Genomic DNA, 19,625 nt, shown 5'->3' with positions numbered 1-19,625 from the left:
AAGACACTGATTAAAGAAATTAAAGATGATACCAACAGATGGAGAGATATACCATGTTCTTGGATTGGAAGAATCAATACTGTGAAAATGACTATACTACCCAAAGCAATCTACAGATTCAATGCAATCTCTATCAAATTACCAATGGCATTTTTTACGGAACTAGAACAAATCATCTTAAAATTTGTATGGAGACACAAAAGACCCCGAATAGCCAAAGCAGTCTTGAGGGAAAAAAACGGAGCTGGAGGAATCAGGCTCCCTGACTTCAGACTATACTACGAAGCTACAGTAATCAAGAAAGTATGGTACTGGCACAAAAACAGAAATATAGAGCAATGGAACAGGATAGAAAACGCAGAGATAAACCCACCCACGTATCGTCACCTTATCTTTGATAAAGGAGGCAAGAATATAAAATGGAGAAAAGACAGCCTCTTCAATAACTGGTGCTGGGAAAACTGGACAGCTACAATATAAAGGAATGAAATTAGAACACTTCCTAACACCATACACAAAAATAAACTCAAAATGGATTAAAGACCTAAATGTAAGGCCAGACATTATAAAACTCTTAGAGGAAAACATAGGCAGAACACTCTATGACAGAAATCACAGCAAGATCCTTTTTGACCCACCTCCAAGAGAAATGGAAATAAAAACAAAAACAAACAAATGGGACCTAATGAAACTTCAAAGCTTTTGCATAGCACAAGAAACCATAAACAAGATGAAAAGACAACCCTCAGAATGGGAGAAAATATTTGCAAATGAAGCAACTGACAAAGGATTAATCTGCAAAATTTACAAGCAGCTCATGCAGCTCAATATCAAAAAACAAACAACTCAATCCAAAAATGGGCAGAAGACCTAAATAGACATTTCTCCAAAGAAGACATACAGACGGCCACGAAGCACATGAAAAGATGCTCAACATCACTAATTATTAGAGAAATGCAAATCAAAACTACAATGAGGTATCACCTCACACTGGTCAGAATGGCCATCATCAGAAAATCTACAAACAACAAATGCTGGACAGAGTGTGGAGAAAAGGGAACCCTCTTGCACTGTTGGTGGGAATGTAAATTGATAGCGCCACTATGGAGAACAATAAGGAGGTTCCTTAAAAAACTAAAAATAGAATTACCATATGACCCAGCAATCCCACTAGTGGGCATATACCCAGAGAAAACCGTAATTCAAAAAGACACATGCACCCCAATGTTCATTGCAGCACTATTTACAATAGCCAGGTCATGGAAGCAACCTAAATGCCCATCGGCAGACTAATGGATAAAGAAGTCGTGGTACATATATACAATGGAATATTACTCAGCCATAAAAAGGAACGAAATTGAGTCATTTGTTGAGACGTGGATGGATCTAGAGACTGTCATACAGAGTGAAGTAAGTCAGAAAGAGAACAACAAATATCGTATATTAACGCATGTATGTGGACCCTAGAAAAATGGTACAGATGAACCGGGTTGCAGGGTAGAAGTTGAGACACAGATGTAGAGAACAAACGTAGGGACACCAAGGGGGGAAAACTGCGGTGGGGTGGGGATGGTGGTGTGCTGAATTGGGCGATTGGGATTGACATGTATACAGTGATGGGTATAAAACTGATGACTGATTAAAAAAAAAAAAAAGGCAGTACTACAGTAGGGATGGAGAATAAACCAGTTGTTGCCAGGTGTGTGGTCAGGGCTGACTACAAAGGGGACAGTAGAAGGGAATGGGGGGAGTGGGGGAGGGGTTGAGGAGGCCGAACTCTTCTGTATCCTGATTGTGGTGGAGGGTGAAGGACGATGCATTTCTCAAAACCTACAGAAGTGTACGCCACAAAGAGTGAATTTTACTGCTTATAAAACTTTAGAAAAGGAAACATTTAACATTACCTCCAGTGAACAATCAGTTTCAGCCTGCCATAAACAATAGCTAAAAATAAACACAACCAAAATAAAGTCATTTCATCTTATCTAGAGCCTGAGGCTCTGAGCCTGAGGCCCACATTCTCTTATTACAAAGGGAGATTAACAAACATTAGAAAGTTGTTAGAGACCTATTAGCACCAAACTGAGACTTTCTCCTTAACACAATTACAAGGATTTTTAAAAAATTACAAAGAAAAGCATCTGCTTAGTATTGGATTAGATCTTTCTGGATAAAAAGCACTGGCTTTTACTGAAGCTTTTGTATCACCTGCTGCTCCTGCCGGTGAACACGAGGTATGCACAGGGAACGGAGGACAAAAGACCAACTGACCTCTTCTCCTAAGAGAAAGTGTTTATGTCTAAAACAAGTCCACATGCAGATGAATGGATAAAGAAGATGTGGTACCTATATACAACGAAATACTACTCAGCCATAAAAAAGAGTGAAATAATGCCATTTGCAGCAACATGGATGGACTTAGAGATTATATTAAGTGAAGTAAGTCAGACAGAGAAAGACAAATATCATATTATATCTCTTATATGTGGAATCTAAAAAAATTATACAAATGAACTTATTTCAAAACAGAAATAGACTCACAGACATAGAAACTTATGGTTACCAATGGGGATGGTGGGGAGTCGGCGGGGGGTTGGGGGGGAGATAAATTAGGAGTTTGGGATTAACATATACACACTACTGTATATAAAACAGATAAACAAGGACCTACTGTATAGCACAGGGAACTATATTCAGTATTCTGTAATAACCTATAATGAAAAAGAATATGAAAAAGAATATATATACAATACTGAATCACTTTGCTGTGCATCTGAAACTAACACAACATTGTAAGTCAACTACACTGTACCTTAATTTAAAAAAATGGTTATTAAAAAAAGAAAACAAGTCCCCCACTTGTGTCTTTTCAAATCCACCAAACAGACAAAAACAACCCTATAGTTATTATTATTATCCCCACTTCACAGATGAGAAAAAGTGCACAGAGAGATTAGGTGACCTGCCAAAAATTACACAGCTAGTAAATGGCAGAGCCAGGATTTGAACCCAAGATTCTACTGCCACAGAGCAGCCAAAACCCCTGTATACAAAGAAGACATTGGGTATAGAAACAAACTAGGGCAGGGAGAGGGATACCTGAGTCTTCACAGTTCTTCATCGCCTGTCCTCATCAAAGAAAGTTTGTGCTGATGGAGTTAAGGCTGGGGGAGAATGCCTGACCCCTCCCCCCATGACTTCCTTAATCCAAAACCTGAGCTCCCAGGAACTATTTCTTCCTACCTCTTAATCAGAATAATGAGGTAATTCAGGCCAGAATCCACTGAATAGGAAAGTCAAGTAATGACTTGAACATGCATATTAACCATTCTTCCTCTTTGATGCGGAGGAGGGAACCTTGGCACATACATACACGCGGAAATCTTGCATTCATTAAAAACAGGAAAGGGAAAATTCTCAAGCTGTCATTGAGTCATTGCAAACATTCAGCATTCAGGCAATAAAGAATAAGATCTCCAACACTCGATACATGCTTATCGAAAATCAACTTTGGAGGATTATCTTGAGGCATTTTTGTTCAGAAAGGAATTCTGAAAATCAGTAATGCCATAGTCTAGTCCTAAAGACTGTCTATCATAAAAAGGGATTAGATCAGATAGACTTTATTATGACAGGTTATACTTTTTACTTTCTCTGAACTAATGACAGCAATTGTTTGTATAAAATGGAATGAACTAATGCCAACGATTTCAACCAGGTAATTTCAAAAGCACGTGAAAGAAAATGATTATTTTGGTAAAAAGCTGTAATTAATGAAGAATATCAAGTTTCCACAAATTAGGTGACTTTGCAAGCCCAATGCTAAATGCTTCTAATCTTTGGCAGCTTTCTTTCTTCAGTTTCAAAAAAAATAATCAAGACTGACTGCCAATGAGTAGATGGGTTTCTTTTGGGGGTAAAAAGGAGGTCCCAAAATTAGATAGCTGGAATGGTTGCCCAGTTCTAGGAATATAATAAAAATGCTGAATTTTATGGAGTGTACAATGTCTATCAATAAAGCTGTTAAAAACAATATTGCACTACAACAGAAAGTAGTCTCTGTCTTCAAGGATATTACAATTCAGTAGAGGAGCTGTTAGATTTCTGTGAATAATAGGCACGTGGCGTAATTTGTCCTTCAAGAGCAGCCTGCTTTCATTAGTCCTTCCAATATACGAACCAAGTGCAAGCATGAGATCAGAAATTACAGACCACGTTATCTTATTTTCCTAAAAACTGCAGGGGTCTGGAGTTTTCCCCCCGAAAGGCCAAAGAGAGAAACTGTTATGAAATCTAACATCAGACTTGGTGAGTTCAAATTCCAGCTCTGATATTGACAAACTGTGTAACCACAGCCAAGTTAAACATTTTGGGCTGCGGTTTTCTCACCTCTAAAATGGGGAGATAATAATACCTGCCTCATAAGGTTGTGTCAGGATTGTGTAAGACCATACATATAACCTGCTAGGCCTGGTTATAATCTGCATTCTATAAACATTGGCCATAACAACAAAATCATCGTCACCATGACCACCACAATTCCCTCCTTTTTCTTTCCAACCATTTTGCTTTAAAAGTAAAGAACCTAACTACTGACCCTTCATTATACTGCTACCTCGGAACAGGTTTTCTGTACATAATGCCTAATTTAATTCTCCCAGGAGGGACATTTTTTTCCCACAAAATTTTCACAGTTCACATAATATTCTATCCTTAATTATCATTTTTCAAAGCCTCTCACACGAACGCACACAGCTCCCAACCACAACTCTTTGGATTATCTTTTGCTAAGAAATCATAAAGTCAACTCGTTCTGTGAATACCATAATTTTAGTTAATCATTTGTCATTGAGCACTGGCATCTGTGAGGATAGACAGATGCCTATTTACTGGAATACAGTGTCTGAATTTGAGGCCCTCAAGTCCCCTAATTTCATGTAATCGTGATTCATATGATTAACTCCTTCTCATTGAAAGGATGTAATATTTACTTATTGAAGAAATACTACACACCTGGATATAAAGAGAGAAATCAATTTATATCTAGTACCAAGAGCGAGCAGTTATAAGAGCAAGTCAAGATGGATATAAGAAAAAAGGAGTTTGTATTGATTTTAATAAATATACTGGTTCTCAGCTGACCTAGTCATGACAGTTCTTAAAGCCTTCTCAAGTATACAGACTAACAGTCATCACCATGTAAATTTTACTTTGGCCCTTATCAAGTATATACACTGCTATGTCAAAGTAAACAAAAGGAAACAGTGTGTGACAGAGGATATAAGACGCTAAAAGAATAAAGAGGAGATGGGTACAACATTAAGCGTATACCAAAGATATACGGTACTACTTATGTATTTCCTTACTGAAACACACAAGAGTATGGCCTTTATAGTATAAAGGAAAACGTAGTGTGAACAGTGAAATTTCTAGGATTATGTTTCAGAACAGTGTTGAAACTGAGCAAAAAGCATAAAAACTAAGTATTTCTGTTTTTTTAACAGGTACTTCCCCTCTGCCTTTTTAATTTTCCTAAATACCACCATTCACTTTGAAAAGGCTCCATTGGCACCCAAAACTCTGATTGGGATTGACAAATATACACTAATATGTATAAAATGGATAACTAATAAGAACCTGCTGTAAAAAATAAATAAATAAAATAAAATTCAAAAATTCAAAAAAAAACAAAACAAAACCCCTAACTGTAACATTTGGAAGGTGTCTTATGAGCCAAGTCTGAGGAACACGAGCATGTCGACATCACTTAAGGATGGATTCCCAGGCAGCTGAATTCACTCCTGGGACTCTGCTATTGTTCATAAGTCACTTATGTGTTTCCCCCATAAATGATGACATAGGCAGATTCCCAGAAAACTGAATTACCGCCTTGACTTCCGCTACCCTGGGACCATCCATTACCTTATCTAATGCTTGCCAATTATCTCTCTAACTATAAGTCACATTCCAAAAAAATACAGACTGGGAGCAACTACAAAATGAGGCAGACTCAGCTGACGAACTGCTATTGCCTTTCTTTTGCTTAGTTCATTTCTCAGCGAGCAATTACAGTCTCACATTATGTAGTACTTCCCTTGTCACAACTCTGGGTTGTTTTATGTTATAGACTACACTTCCGAGATGGATGAGTCATAGAAATGATTATTTTTCACTCTGCCTGGTAAGCCAAATGAAGTAGACTTTAGAGGTGAAATTAAACACAAATTATTAATGCTTCTAAAACATTCGCTTGGAAGAATGTAGACAGTGATGAACAGAAGTCTGTGCTCACGTGATTATCACCCACACTGACTTTTAAAGGAATTATTTCATTAGAAAACTATATGAGGTATCGAAAGGTATTATTAGAAAGTGAGTGGCCAGTTTTGAAAAAGTAAAATCAAGTAGAAATGTTTATTATTATAAGGTACTTAGAATAATTACTACTTAAAAACTATAAATTATTCTATGCTTTCTAATAGAAATTGTCCCTTTTCAAACAAGCCTTATTTCACAGATGCCAGGTGAGTGAAAGCGCTGCCTTCCAAACTGGCCACATCATTTTTAGCCCACAGACTTTTCCTTAACCCAAGAATGCAAATTACACCATTGTCATCTACACAAACTGGACCTAATATGAGGCCAGATAAAATCGGGTCAAGGATCAAATCAATGACTCTTTATTAAAGACAGAAATTCTAAAATCGATTCATTAAAAGGTAATGACATCTTAGTTCTGACATATGAACAATCTATCCTTAGAAAAAAACTAGTGCTTTCATTTGTTTTTGTTTTATTTCACACCTATTAATTAAACATCATATCACACAATGCTTACTGGTCCTCACTCTCGAGTTTCATCTAATTCATCATCCCTGTCAACAGCGCCTGCTGATCAAGGGCAGGGAGAAGGGAGAGGCAGTCTTTATTTCCTTGAGCTGGCAGCACAGGTACCACAGCCATTAGCTTCCTGTCAGCAGGTGAAGACCTGGGGAGGTGATAGATGATCCCGGAGCTCTTACAAGGAGTTTTCATCAGACACCTACCTCTTAACCTATTTACCCAGCAGTTACACTCTCACCTTCTGGTAAACCTAGATTTTTGCCCAGAGGGAGCAAAGAGTCAAAGTTTTAAATAAATCCAAAAGCTACCGCATGGGCTTCCACAGGCCTGGCTTGTCAAAACAAAACCAAAAATAAGAAAAGGTGTAAGTATTTGCCTGAGCCAGTTGGGAAATCCAGAAAGCCTCTTCTGCTCTCAACATGTAATACATGTTACATCTGAAAAGAGTTAATACAAGATTAAAGCTATTCATTTTTAAAGTTAGTGAGTTTACACAAAAAAATTTTTGTTTTACCTATGTAAAACAGGAAATGAGACATTTAAGAGGAAAGAGTGCTTTTCTAAACCTTTAAATGAACAGCAATGAAACAGAAATGTCAATGAATGACATTTACACCAAATTAATGGAAAATATGACATTCACAAAATAGGACCCGATCCAATTTGAGGTAGAAGTGGCTATCTTAAAAATTAATAAACTTTACTCTCTTCTCTTTTCAGATATACAGAGTACATGCTCTAGAAAATTTAGAACGCATAAAAGAGCACAAAGAAAACAAGCATCCCCACCATGCAAAAAGGAGCACTATCAATATGTCAAAAGTTTGAAGTCCCCAGTCACCACTCCAGGCCCAGGGATGAAGTCCCGGCATCTTCAGGTAAATTCTCAGCCAATAGAATTGTCCCTAGCCACTGCAGGCTCCATTACAATCAACACTCAACAACCGTGGGCCAATCCCTGACAAAGGGAAAGCACTGCTATTTTCCACAGCCGCATTAGCATGCCTGCCACTATGATGCCTCAATTACACAAACACTAAAAATGAGAGTGAGGACACGCCACAAAGTTTATTGGAGGAAGTAATACTGACTGATGCACAATTCAGAAATCTTTCCATGGAGTTGAGGGACTGGAATTATAAACATTCCAAAATGTATCAAAAGCAATTCTTGCCTCAGGCTTCAAGCTCTGGGTCATGAAACAAGTTCAACAGTGACAGTGGTAACAATAAAGAGGAGGAAGAGGAGGAGGAGGAGGAGGGGGGGAGGGGGAGGGAGAAGGGGGAGGGGAGGGGGGAAGGGGGAAGGGGAGAGTAGCAGCAGCAGCAGCAGCCATAGGTGTTACATTTATAATACAGGTCTACTATTATCACCATCACAACCAAGTACTTATTAAGCACTTACTATATGTCAGCCACTGTGCAAAGTACATTTTTTCCCCTGAAACTTTATCATAACCACAGGGTATAGTATTAATATCCTTGCTTCTCAAATGGGGAAACTGAGCATTGAAAAGGACATTATTACTTGCCTACGATGGTCACACAGTTAAAGAGGGGGCTGAACTGGGATTAAAACTCAGGATTTTCGGACGTCGGAGCCTAAGCTCTGAAGTCTGATACCAAATGGCTTCATGTCTCCCTTTGTGCCAGCCCTGTTGGTCTCCTTGTTCCTAGAATACTCCATGCCTCACGGCCTTTGCACTTGCTATATATAACTCACCCCTAAAATGCTCTTGCTCCAGGTGGTCACTCTTCCTCCAGATAACCTCAGGGCTGCTCCCAAACCTCCTTCAAGTATTTGCTCAAATGTCACTGCTATAGACTGATTCATGTCCCCCCAAAATTCATATGTTGAAACACCAAGCCCCAACGTGATGGTATTTAAAGGTGGGGTCTCTGGGAGAGTTTATATGAGGTCATAAGGGTGGGGCCCTCATGATGGTATTAGTGCCCATGTAAGAAAAGACACCAGAGAGAGCTTTCACCCAAGCTCACACTCATGCTCTCTATCTGCTAATCGAGGACACAGCAAGAAAGCAGCCATCTGTAAGCCAGGAAGAGGGCTCTCACCAGAACCCAACCACACTGGTACCTTGACTTGGATTTCCACCCTCTAGATTGTGAGAAAATAGTAAATTTCTGTTGTTTAAGCCACTGGTTTGCTATGGCAGCTGGAACAGACTAGTCATCTTCTCCGTACGAAATTCCTTAATTTAAATTGCCTTATTTTAAACTGCAACCTCCTTCTCCACCCCTGCCCCCCACCCTGTACTACCCATGCTGCTTTATCTTTCTCCATAGCATACATCACTGCCTGCGCTGGTTATTAAAGCAGTCTCTCAGCTCCAAACCCACCCCTCCATACTGTGCTCTGTGATGCTGGGGTAGGAGTCTGCAAACTGTCTTTCCCAGGCTTCTTGTGCAACAGAGGCCAATTGAGGGAGATTGAGAGGCCCGAAGAATGGAGAAGGGACTTGCTTCTTCCCACTTGTTTGCTGTTCCTGTCAGTGTGTCCCCAGCAGAGGCTCTTCACCTGGTAGTAGCACTTGGTTCCGGGACACAGATTCCATAGAACCAGCCCCATCTCATCTGAGAGGTACCTGCACCCGAGGGGTGGTGCTGCCTCGTCAGAGGTCTGAGCTTTCAGCCATGGGGACCCTCCCCTAACAATCCCATCCTTTTCAGTTGGACCCTCCCTCCTGAAGAGTGTGAGCTACTTCATGACATTATCGTCTTCTCTTTGTGTAACACAGAGCTCCCCTTTTGCTTTTTCAGACCCTATATTACCATAGGTTCCCTCTGCTGAAATACCTAGTATTGCTTCTGTCTTCCTGACTTAACCCTGCCCAATATATTATAACATATTACAGTATATTTTAATTTTAGATTACAAACAACATTTAAAAGTATCTTCTCACAGTGGAATGTAAAATCCATGAGAACAGAGGGGTTTCTCTGTCCTGTTAAAGCTGAATCCCTAGCACCTGGAAAAGCATCTGGTACATAGTAGGTGCTGAATACACATTAGCTGAATGAACGTATCCCTCTCGTGAGTAGCTTAAAATTAACCAGAAGGGCTTCCCTAGTGGCACAGTGGTTAAGAATCCACCTGCCAATGCAGGGGACAAGGGTTTCAGCCCTGGTCTGGGAAGATCCCACATGTCGCGGAGCAACTAAGCCCATGTGCCAGAACTATTGAGCCTGCGTTCTAGAGCCTGCGAGCCACAACTACTGAGCCCGGGTGCCACAACTCCTGAAGCCCATGCACCTAGAGCCCGTGCTCCGCAACAAGAGAAGCCACCACAATGAGAAACCCGCACACCGCAACAAAGAGCAGTCCTTGCCAGTGGCATCTAGAGAAAGCCTGCACAGAGCAACGAAGGCCCAATGCAGCTCCCCCCCCAAAAAAAACACTAACCAGAAGCCACTACCTAGGTTTCAGCCTAAAGACCCCCTTGTACCCAAAGCCTCCCTGACTGTATCTAAAGCAAATCCCCTCTAATTCTCCCTCATAGACCACTGCATATTTCATTCATACTGCTTTTCAGAATCTGTAATGACTTTGTGTATCTGTACAATTATTTATTACCTTTCTCTTTCACCATGATGTTAACACTGTAAGGACTAGGGTTATGCCTGTCCCACTATATCCTCAATGATTAGCACGGACTGGGCATGCAGTAGTTGCACAATTATTTATTGAAAGAAAGGTTCATTGGAGCTCAGATAACTTTACAAGACATGAATGCTGCCGAAAAGACAAGGTAGGAGGAGATGGGAGTTAGTAGCGATCTCATCATGGTTCTCCTCCATAAGACCTGGAATTCCAAATGGCTGTTGGTAAATGAGATTTAACCGCACAGCATGATGAGACTTGAAGTTATATTCATAAATTAAAATATTTCATAAACATCAATGCCATGAAAAATTTAAATCTGTGTTGAAATCAAGTTACCGTGTGCGTTTGACAAATATTTACTGAACACCTACTATGTGCCAGATATTGTGCAAGGTACTGTGATACAGCAACAAAATAAACCAAAGTCTCTGTCCTCATGGACTTTATATTCTAATGGGTGAAGATACACAATAAATAAGCTAATAAATATGTCATATGACACTCAGTGTAAGGGAGAAAAAGTAGAATAAGAGTGATAGGAAATTCTGGATGGTGAAAGTGGAATTACAATGTTCTCTTGGTCAGGGGATGTCTCACTGAGAAGGTAAAATATGCACAGAGATCTAAAGGAAGGAAAGATGGGAGTTATACAGGAAACCTGGAAGAGTATTCTAGGCACACAGCATGTAACACCAAATGCAAATGCCCTGAGGCAGGAACATGCTTGGGGTTTGAATGAGAACATGGAACAGAGACAGTCAAACATGAGAGCAGAGAGATAATGAAGATTTGATAATGCAGGGAGATGGAGGCCACCATAAGGATTTTGGTTCTTACTCCAAAGAAGAAGGGAAGCAATTAGAGGGTTTTCACCAGACCAGAATCAAGAGGTTTCACAGACTATGATTTTAAATAGGTCACTCTGTCTATGGGGTTGAGAATAAACTCTGTGATGGACAAGAATAGGAAGACGAACAATAGTTAAGAGGATACTATAGTTATTGAAGTAACAGACTGTGATAAGAGAAAAGAGCTAGTAATCCCGCCCATTAAAACATGGAGTCCAATTCTCCTCCCCTTGAATTTGGATCTGCTTAGCAACTTGCTTGACCAACAGAATACGGAGGAAGTGATGCTATGTTATTCCCGAGGCTGATCAGAAGAATTCTTACAGCTTCTGAAGTGGTCTCTTAGACTTGCTGATTGGCTCGTTGAACACAGCAGCCATGCTAGGAGGGAGCTGGAGAGACCCACACAGAGGAACTGAAGTTCCCGTGCAACAGCCCCAGCTGGGCTCCCAGTCAATAGCCCACACAACCCTGCAGCTACAAGAAGTAAGCCCTCTAAATTCACTTGAACCACCCAGCCTTCTCTCAGTGGAACAGACACAAGACACCCCACTGAGCCCAAGTCTAACTGCAGATTCACAAACAAAACAAATGCTTGTTATTGTTTTTAAGCCACCAAGTTTTGGAGTGATTTGTGACATAGCAATGGATAACCAAAAGAGAATTCACTGGAGATTGGATCAACCATAAGGGAAAAAATAAGTTCCTAAGCACTTACTTGGGAGACATTACATTAACACAGTTAAGAACTTGAGCTCTGGAAAGATTCGTATTTAAACCCAGGTAAGCCACTTAACAGGTGACCCTAGGCAAATTCATTGATTTTTCTGAACTTCAGCTTCCCCATCTGTAAATGAGATTAATAATAGGGCCTAGGGCTTCCCTGGTGGCGCAGTGGTTGAGAATCTGCCTGCCAATGCAGGGGACACGGGTTCGAGCCCTGGTCTGGGAAGATCCCACATGCCGCGGAGCAGCTGGTCCCGTGAGCCACAATTACTGGGCCTGCGCGTCTGAAGCCTGTGCTCCGCAACAGGAGAGGCCGCTATACTGAGAGGCCCGCGCACCGCGATGAAGAGTGGCCCCCGCTTGCCGCAACTAGAGAAAGCCCTCGCACAGAAACGAAGACCCAACACAGCCAAAAATAAATAAATTAATTAATTTAAAAAAATAATAGGGCCTAGTTCCTAGAGATATTGTTAGGTTACATTGAGATAATGTACATAAAATACTTTGCCAGTGTCTGACACATAATGAGTGCTCTTTAAAAAAAAAAAAAAAAAAGTAAGCTAGCAAAAGAATTGATTTTTCACCTTTTAAAAAATGGCATTATACCACAGAACATTTTCAAAATGGAAATTTCTGTGGCTTGACTCCCTGATTTCCAATACATTAAGAGCTGAAATGCAAAAAGAATTAGTCTCAGGGGAATCAGCCACCACAGCTGACTACCCATCTTCTAAGCATGAACAGTGTTTATTAAGATGTCTTATTATTATCTGCCAAACTTCCTTTCAGAAGCCTCTCGTGGCGGGTGAAGCATGGTGGTAATAGAAGAAGTTAACTAACTACCTCAGTTTAATACCTTTCCCAAAATTTAAGACCACCAAGTCTGTTTTGGCAAAGATTTTAGTCAACTCAGTGGACAGCAAACCATTATGACACCAACTTATGTGACTCCATAAATTCATAAAAGAGAATGATTTTATCATTCCATCCAGAATCTTGCTGCTGATAATTAGTGCAAACTCCATTATAAAACCCAAGACATGCGATGTAACATCTACCACGGAGAGTGGAACACACTTCAAACAGAAGGATCACTTTACCACTTTATTAACCTAGGCTTGATAACAGATCACCGCTTGAGATACTCACATCCCATTTCCACTTTATTACAGAGATTACACTGAAGACAGAGCTGATTTTAACAGTAAAAGTCTTTCTGTGGCATTTAGCCAGAAGCAATAAAATTCTGACCTAACAGTTATAGCAAAACAGAAAAACCTACTGCCATATATCTCTATATTAAACAACCAGCCTTCAAGATATATTGCTGGAAGGACATTAGAAGGGAATGTTGCTTTAAAAATATCAATAGCCCACGATTTAGGAGCAAGTACAACAGATGTTTAGAACTAGTTTAATAAATATTTAAATATGTATGCTGACGCACCATTAGTTTGTGAAATATAGATTTCAGAAAATATTGACTTGAGGCCTGTACTACTTACTGAGTAAATACAAAGTACAATGAATATTCATGAATGATGAAAATTCACTGTTTTAATGTAAATATGCATACCTCAGTTCCTGAGTGACTTAGCTTCCTATTTGGTGGTTGTTAGATTATGATAAATATTATATACCTCTTACCATATGTTAAAGAGTAATTTAAGGCACAAGAGCTTTATGAAGAGTCAAGGTATCATTTTAAACTGCAAAATGGTGAAATGCATTAGAAAGTCATCACAGACTAACAGTTCTAAACTTCTCGTTTTTACAGAGAAGCCACCGTTTATCTGCTAAAGCATAAGCCAATGTTTTGTTGTTTAAAAAAACTTGTAATGGCTATTAACCTTATTGCTTAGTTCAATAGGATTTAATGTGTCGGAGATGCGTTTCTCTACCATTCCCATTGTTGTTCTTTATAGCTACATTAGTGCAAGGTAGCAATGGGTTCCTGAACCCCTTTATTTCTACAGAGACGTAGCAATCCAGAGAACATACTATCACAGAGAAAGGAAAAGCCAGAGTTTCATTCGTCCTTCAATGTTCATCATTAAGAACAATGATTTCCATTAGAGAAATGCAAATCAAAGCTACAATGAGGTATCACCTCACACCGGTCAGAATGGCCATCATCAAAAAATCTACAAACAATAAATGCTGGAGAGGGTGTGGAGAAAAGGGAACCCTCTTGCACTGTTGGTGGGAATGTAAATTGATACAGCCACTATGGAGAAAAGTATGGAGGTTCCTTAAAAAACTAAAAATAGAACTACCATACGACCCAGCAATCCCTCTACTGGGCATATACCCTGAGAAAACCATAATTCAAAGAGTCTTGTACCACAGTGTTCACTGCAGCTCTATTTACAATAGACAGGACATGGAAGCAACCTAAGTGTCCATCGACAGATGAATGGATAAAGAAGATGTGGCATATATATACAATGGAATATTACTCAGCTCTAAAAGGAAACGAAATTTGTAGTGAGGTGGATGGACCTAGAGTTTGTCATACGGAGTGAAGTCAGAAAGAGAAAAACAAGTACCATATGCTAACACATATATATGGAATCTAAAAAAAACAAAAAGGTTCTCATGAACCTAGGGGCAGGACAGGAATAAAGACGCAGACGTAGAGAAGGGACTTGAGGACACGGGGAGGGGAAAGGGTAAGCTGGGACGAAGGGAGAGAGTAGCGTTGACCTATATACACTACCAAATGTAAAATAGAAAGCCAGTGGGAAACAGCCGCATAGCACATGGAGATCAGCTTGGTGCTTTGTGACCACCTAGAGGGGTAGGATAGGGAGGGTGGGAGGGAGACGCAAGAGGGAGGAGACATGGGGATATATGTGTACATATAACTGATTCACTTTGTTACAAAGCAGAAACTAACACACCATTGTAAAGCAATTATACTCCAATACAGATGTTAAAAAAGAAAAAAGAACAATGATTTCTCCCACAGCATGGCCTGCAAATGTTAACAGATTTTCAGCAATAAAGAGATCTAAGTCCAACGATTTTGGAAAGCACCAGGCTTAATCCAATTTAACAGAATTCTCTACTGCAAGACTTCTTCAAAGCCCTTAAGATGCTCATTGAGAGTTTCCAAAAAGGGCACACTATGCTGTGTTTACCCAACTCTTTCTTCAGTGGGCATTTCACAGGACTAGTGTTCCTTGGCACACACTTTGAGAAACACCAACACAGGCTGGGAAAGTTTGAGTACCACTGTCCCTAACCCCCTAGGCAGCTTACTCATGGTTTCAGAGGAACTCAATATGAAGAAATGATCCTTATTCTACCCCCTCTCCCACCACATAAAGCTAAGTTTAGGATGAAATCTCACAATGATTTATGAGACAGATTATACCTTCTAGACTCAGAAGACAACAACAGCCAATTTGAATCTAATTACATTATTCACCTGTTTGAAGTTCTCCAATGGCTTCCCAAAGTCTACAAAATAAAACTCAATTTTTGTAGATCTCTTGGAAGTTTTCCCATGACCTGCTCGTGCTTTCTTCTCTGGTCATATCTGTCAGCACTCAGGATCTCAGTTTTGGCACTCCTGGCACCTCACAACCCCCACCCAGGCAAATACTCCAAAGGCAGAGCAGTCTTGTTAATTTCTGAATGTGGCACCTACCGTGACTGTCTACACTAGGAGACCTTAGGCCTGCCATTCCTCTCTCACACAACACTTACGTCATCAGTTCCTACTGGACCCTCACATATTCTCTTGGTATAAGGCTCAGTGCAGACATCACTTCCTCCTGGAAACCTTGCCCGTTACAGAAAGACCGGGCTGGGTATCATTACTGTGGGTTCTCAGAGCATCCAGTCCTTCTCCACTTACCACTCTCCAGAGAAAGGATCCGTTTACCTGTTTCTTCAACTAGCATGTCCATGCCCTGGTGCTAACTATAGGGTCTGGGCACACATACCATGTCTACTAAGAAGTCTTTTACACTGCAATCGGTCAATGAAGCATAGGTAGTTGCTCAGAATGTTTGATAGTCCATAAGAGTCACTAAACAAACTGTTGTTGAACCACTGTATGCCTGCCATTTCATCTTTTTTTTCCTTTTGTATCTATTTTTTTAATTTAACTTAATTATTTTTTTATACAGCAGGTTCTTATTAGTTATCTACTTTATACATATTAGTGTACATATGTCAATCCCAAACTCCCAATTCATCCCACCACCAGCCCCCCACCCCCTGCTTCTCCCCCTTGGTGTCCATACGTTTGTTCTCTACATCCGTGTCTCTACTTCTGCCTTGCAAACTGGTTCATCTGTACCATTTTTCTATGTTCCACATATGTGTGTTAATATACAATATTTGTTTTTCTCTCTCTGACTTATTTCACTCTGTATGACAGTCTCCAGGTCCATCCACGTCTCTACAAATGACCCAATTTCATTCCTTTTTATGGCTAATATTCCATTGTATATATGTACCACATCTTTTTTATCCATTCGTCTGTCGATGGGCATTTAGGTTGCTTCCATGTCCTGGCTATTGTAAATAGTGCTGCAATGAACACTGGGGTGCATGTGTCTTTTTGAATTATGGTTTTCTCTGGGTATATGCCCAGTAGTGGGATTGCTGGGTCATATGGGTGCCATTTCATCTTAAGAGCAGAAAAGTCTACTTCAGATGCTAGGAATGTTGAATGAGACAATGCTCTAGTCTACACACTGTGAAGGTCTAAGAGAGCATTAGAGGGCAATCACTATAAGTGTCATTTGATGTGGGCAAACTTAATGAGTGACATCAGATAAAAGGGGAGGAAGGGAGGGAGGGAGGGAAAAGAAAAGAAAAACACAAGAGAGAAAAGCACGGTAGAGTGCTCTTGGTACTCCATTTACATGAACTTCTGTCTTCAAGTGACCAGGAGATGAAAGGCTGCTCTCCCATTGGTCTCTGCTCCATGTGCATCTCAAAGCAAGCATCTTGCCCCATGGCGGTGTTAGACACTTCACCAAGTAAGAACATTTCAAGGCAAATCTTGACCACAAACTATTTTGTTTGTCTTTTGTGCTTGAACATGAACTCATAAAACTCAACTGCCTAAGCATTCTAAGAAAGAATTCTTCTTTCAGTGTCAGCAAGAACTGGAAATAGTGGCGAGAACTAATACGCAAACACAAATTAGCCACCAGGGTGAAAATATCCCTTTCATAATCTTCTGTCATTTGGACAACCATATATATTTGCAGAGTGCACATTCTGGGAGATCTCAGTACAGAAGAGTCTATGATCCTCTTATTCCTGACACCAACAGAAATTCAAATTTCGAGATCACAGAAGACACAGCCCTCAGTTACTCCAGCGGCTGTCTCAAAGCAAATGCTCAATGAAACTTGGAGAGAGGTAGGGAGGGAGGGAGGGAAGGCAAAGAGGAGAGAAGGAAGGAAAAGGGAAAGAACAGAAAGAATGAGGAAGAAAAGGAAAGAGGGAGGGAAAGAAGAAAGGAAAGTTGGTTTTGGTCTTTAGGACAGTTCTGTAATTCCACAGCAATCTTTTACAACTAAAATTGTAACCTATACTCTCAAACCATGAGCCTTGGTATACAGTGAAAACAGATACTACCCAATGGAAAAATTCTGACATGTTCTATCCGGAAAAAAATGGAGTCTCTTATAGACTCCATAATTATGAAGACAAACAATGGGCCACAGTAAGGCAGAAGTGCTCATTTCTCATCATGGGCTCAGAGAATTGTTCTGAAAATTCTGATATAACAGATAGGACATTTTACATGCACAGGGCTTGGCACTTCACAGAATTTAATGAATGTGAGCCCCTTGTTCTATCATTCTGTTCTTGCTTAGAGAAAAGGGACAGGCATGTAGTTGTTTTTTTGACCAATTTCCAGAGCAAATGCTGAGGTCTTTCAGGGCACCGTTTAGTTCCAGACTGACCATGCTAGAACGGAGTGGGATCAGGTAAAACAGGGACAGAGAAAAACTGAGCAAATGCTCCACAAGGTGTCAACACATCCTGCTGCCCTGGCCTGCTGTGTGAGTGTGAAGACAAGTGAGCAATAAGCAAGTGTGTAGTCCTCACTACAGAACCAAGATGAGCCAAACAACACATCATGCCAGGTGGATATCTGATCAGTCAGGCCAGGCAGAGTTCCTTGCGGTCACTCACATTCTAACTCTCTCAGCTCCATGGGGCTCTCTCTGGAGGTCAGAGCTCACCCACAAGGTTTTGGCTGTGATCCAGAAAAATGTAATAGGAAAACTGGCAAAGCTCCCAGCCCAGCCCATTAATAATCTGCAAACCGTGCCCTTCAGATCAAGCACTCAAGACCACAGGGCTTGGAGGTGCAGCCTCACATACGTCTTCTAGAAACAATTACTTTAAAATAGAGGTTCATTTGTGCTGTTCACTAGAAATTACTCTGTGCTCCCCTCTGCTCCACCCCGCTCAGCCAGAATTTTATACACCTACTTAGAGCTGCATTTCTAGACTCAAATTTTAAACATTCTCATCTCCCTAGAATGAGTCGGTGGTCCCTTTCCAGCTCACAACTATCAATCAACACGTTCCCCAGATACAGCCATCCCTCTGCCCTGACGTCAAAGCTGCCTCATTTGTAGACAAGCTTCCCGGGGAAATTCCAGTGTGTGCAGAACAGAATGCCTTCCTCAAATCGGCAGCTCCAGCTGATAGTCTCACAAACCCCATCAACGCTCAGTAGTTTTGTTTCCCTTCTTCTGCTTAGAGTTTTTAAGACCAAGCGTATTATCTGCTATACTGAGGTAATCTGCAGAGAAATAAATGGCTGATGTTTGGAATGCTTTTAAAATTTAGAGAACTAAGATAAATTCATGATACCTAAAGATTTCATTTTCACTAAAGGATCAGCAGTAATCTGAGAAATGTAAATACTAAGTTTAAGAATACTGAGTTTTCATTTGGTAGTGTATATATGTCCATGGAAGCAGCCACATAGCACAGGGAGATCAGCTCGGTGCTTTGTGACCACCTAGAGGGGTAGGATAGGGAGGGTGGGAGGGAGATGCAAGAGGGAGGGTATATGGGGATATATGTATATGTATAGCTGACTCACCTTGTTATAAAGCAGAAACTAACACACCATTGTAAAGCAATTATACTCCAATAAAGATGTTAAAAAAAAAAAAAAAAAGAATACTGAGTTTTCAAGTCCACTAGAGTAACTTGGAAAAAGGTAAAATAAAATGGTGTCTTTGTTTTTTATTGAACTATAGTTGATTTACAATATTGTGTTAGTTTCAGGTGTACAGCAAAGTGATTCAGTTTAATATATATATATATATATACACATGTTATATATATACACATATATACACATACATATATATTCTTTTTCAGATTTTTTCCATTGTAGATTATTACAAGATACTGAATATAGTTCCCTGTGCTATATAGTAAATCCTTTGTTGTTTATTTTATATATTAAAATGATAAAACATGTACTATTGTCTGGAAAAACCATATGTGCTCCACGGTATTATCTTTTGAGATTAATATCATGGAGGTTTCCAATCACAGATACAAAGAACCTATGATTCGTGAAAA

At 40.1% G+C, this 19,625-nt stretch overlaps 1 protein-coding gene across 26 annotated transcripts in view; it reads right to left on the bottom strand.

Moving 5' to 3' along the window:
* MAGI1 (membrane associated guanylate kinase, WW and PDZ domain containing 1) overlaps nt 1–19,625 on the bottom strand; it is a 612,719-nt gene that overhangs the window by 147,388 nt on the left and 445,706 nt on the right. The window contains exon 1 of one of the 26 annotated variants that reach the window (XM_082344622.1): nt 3,100–8,009. The exons of the other annotated variants lie outside the window; for them this stretch is intronic. Within the exon in view, the coding sequence (XP_082200748.1) occupies nt 3,100–3,121 (22 nt within the window). The 5' untranslated portion in view covers nt 3,122–8,009. Of the gene's footprint in view, nt 1–3,099; nt 8,010–19,625 lie in introns of those variants that run through there. 26 annotated transcript variants of the gene reach the window in all.

The sequence above is a fragment of the Balaenoptera borealis genome (genome assembly GCF_965194805.1).
Source record: "Balaenoptera borealis genome assembly, chromosome: 12".
Taxonomy (NCBI): Eukaryota; Metazoa; Chordata; class Mammalia; order Artiodactyla; family Balaenopteridae; genus Balaenoptera; species Balaenoptera borealis.
Note: the sequence above shows the minus strand (reverse complement) of the source record. Positions and strands in the feature narration are given on the sequence as shown.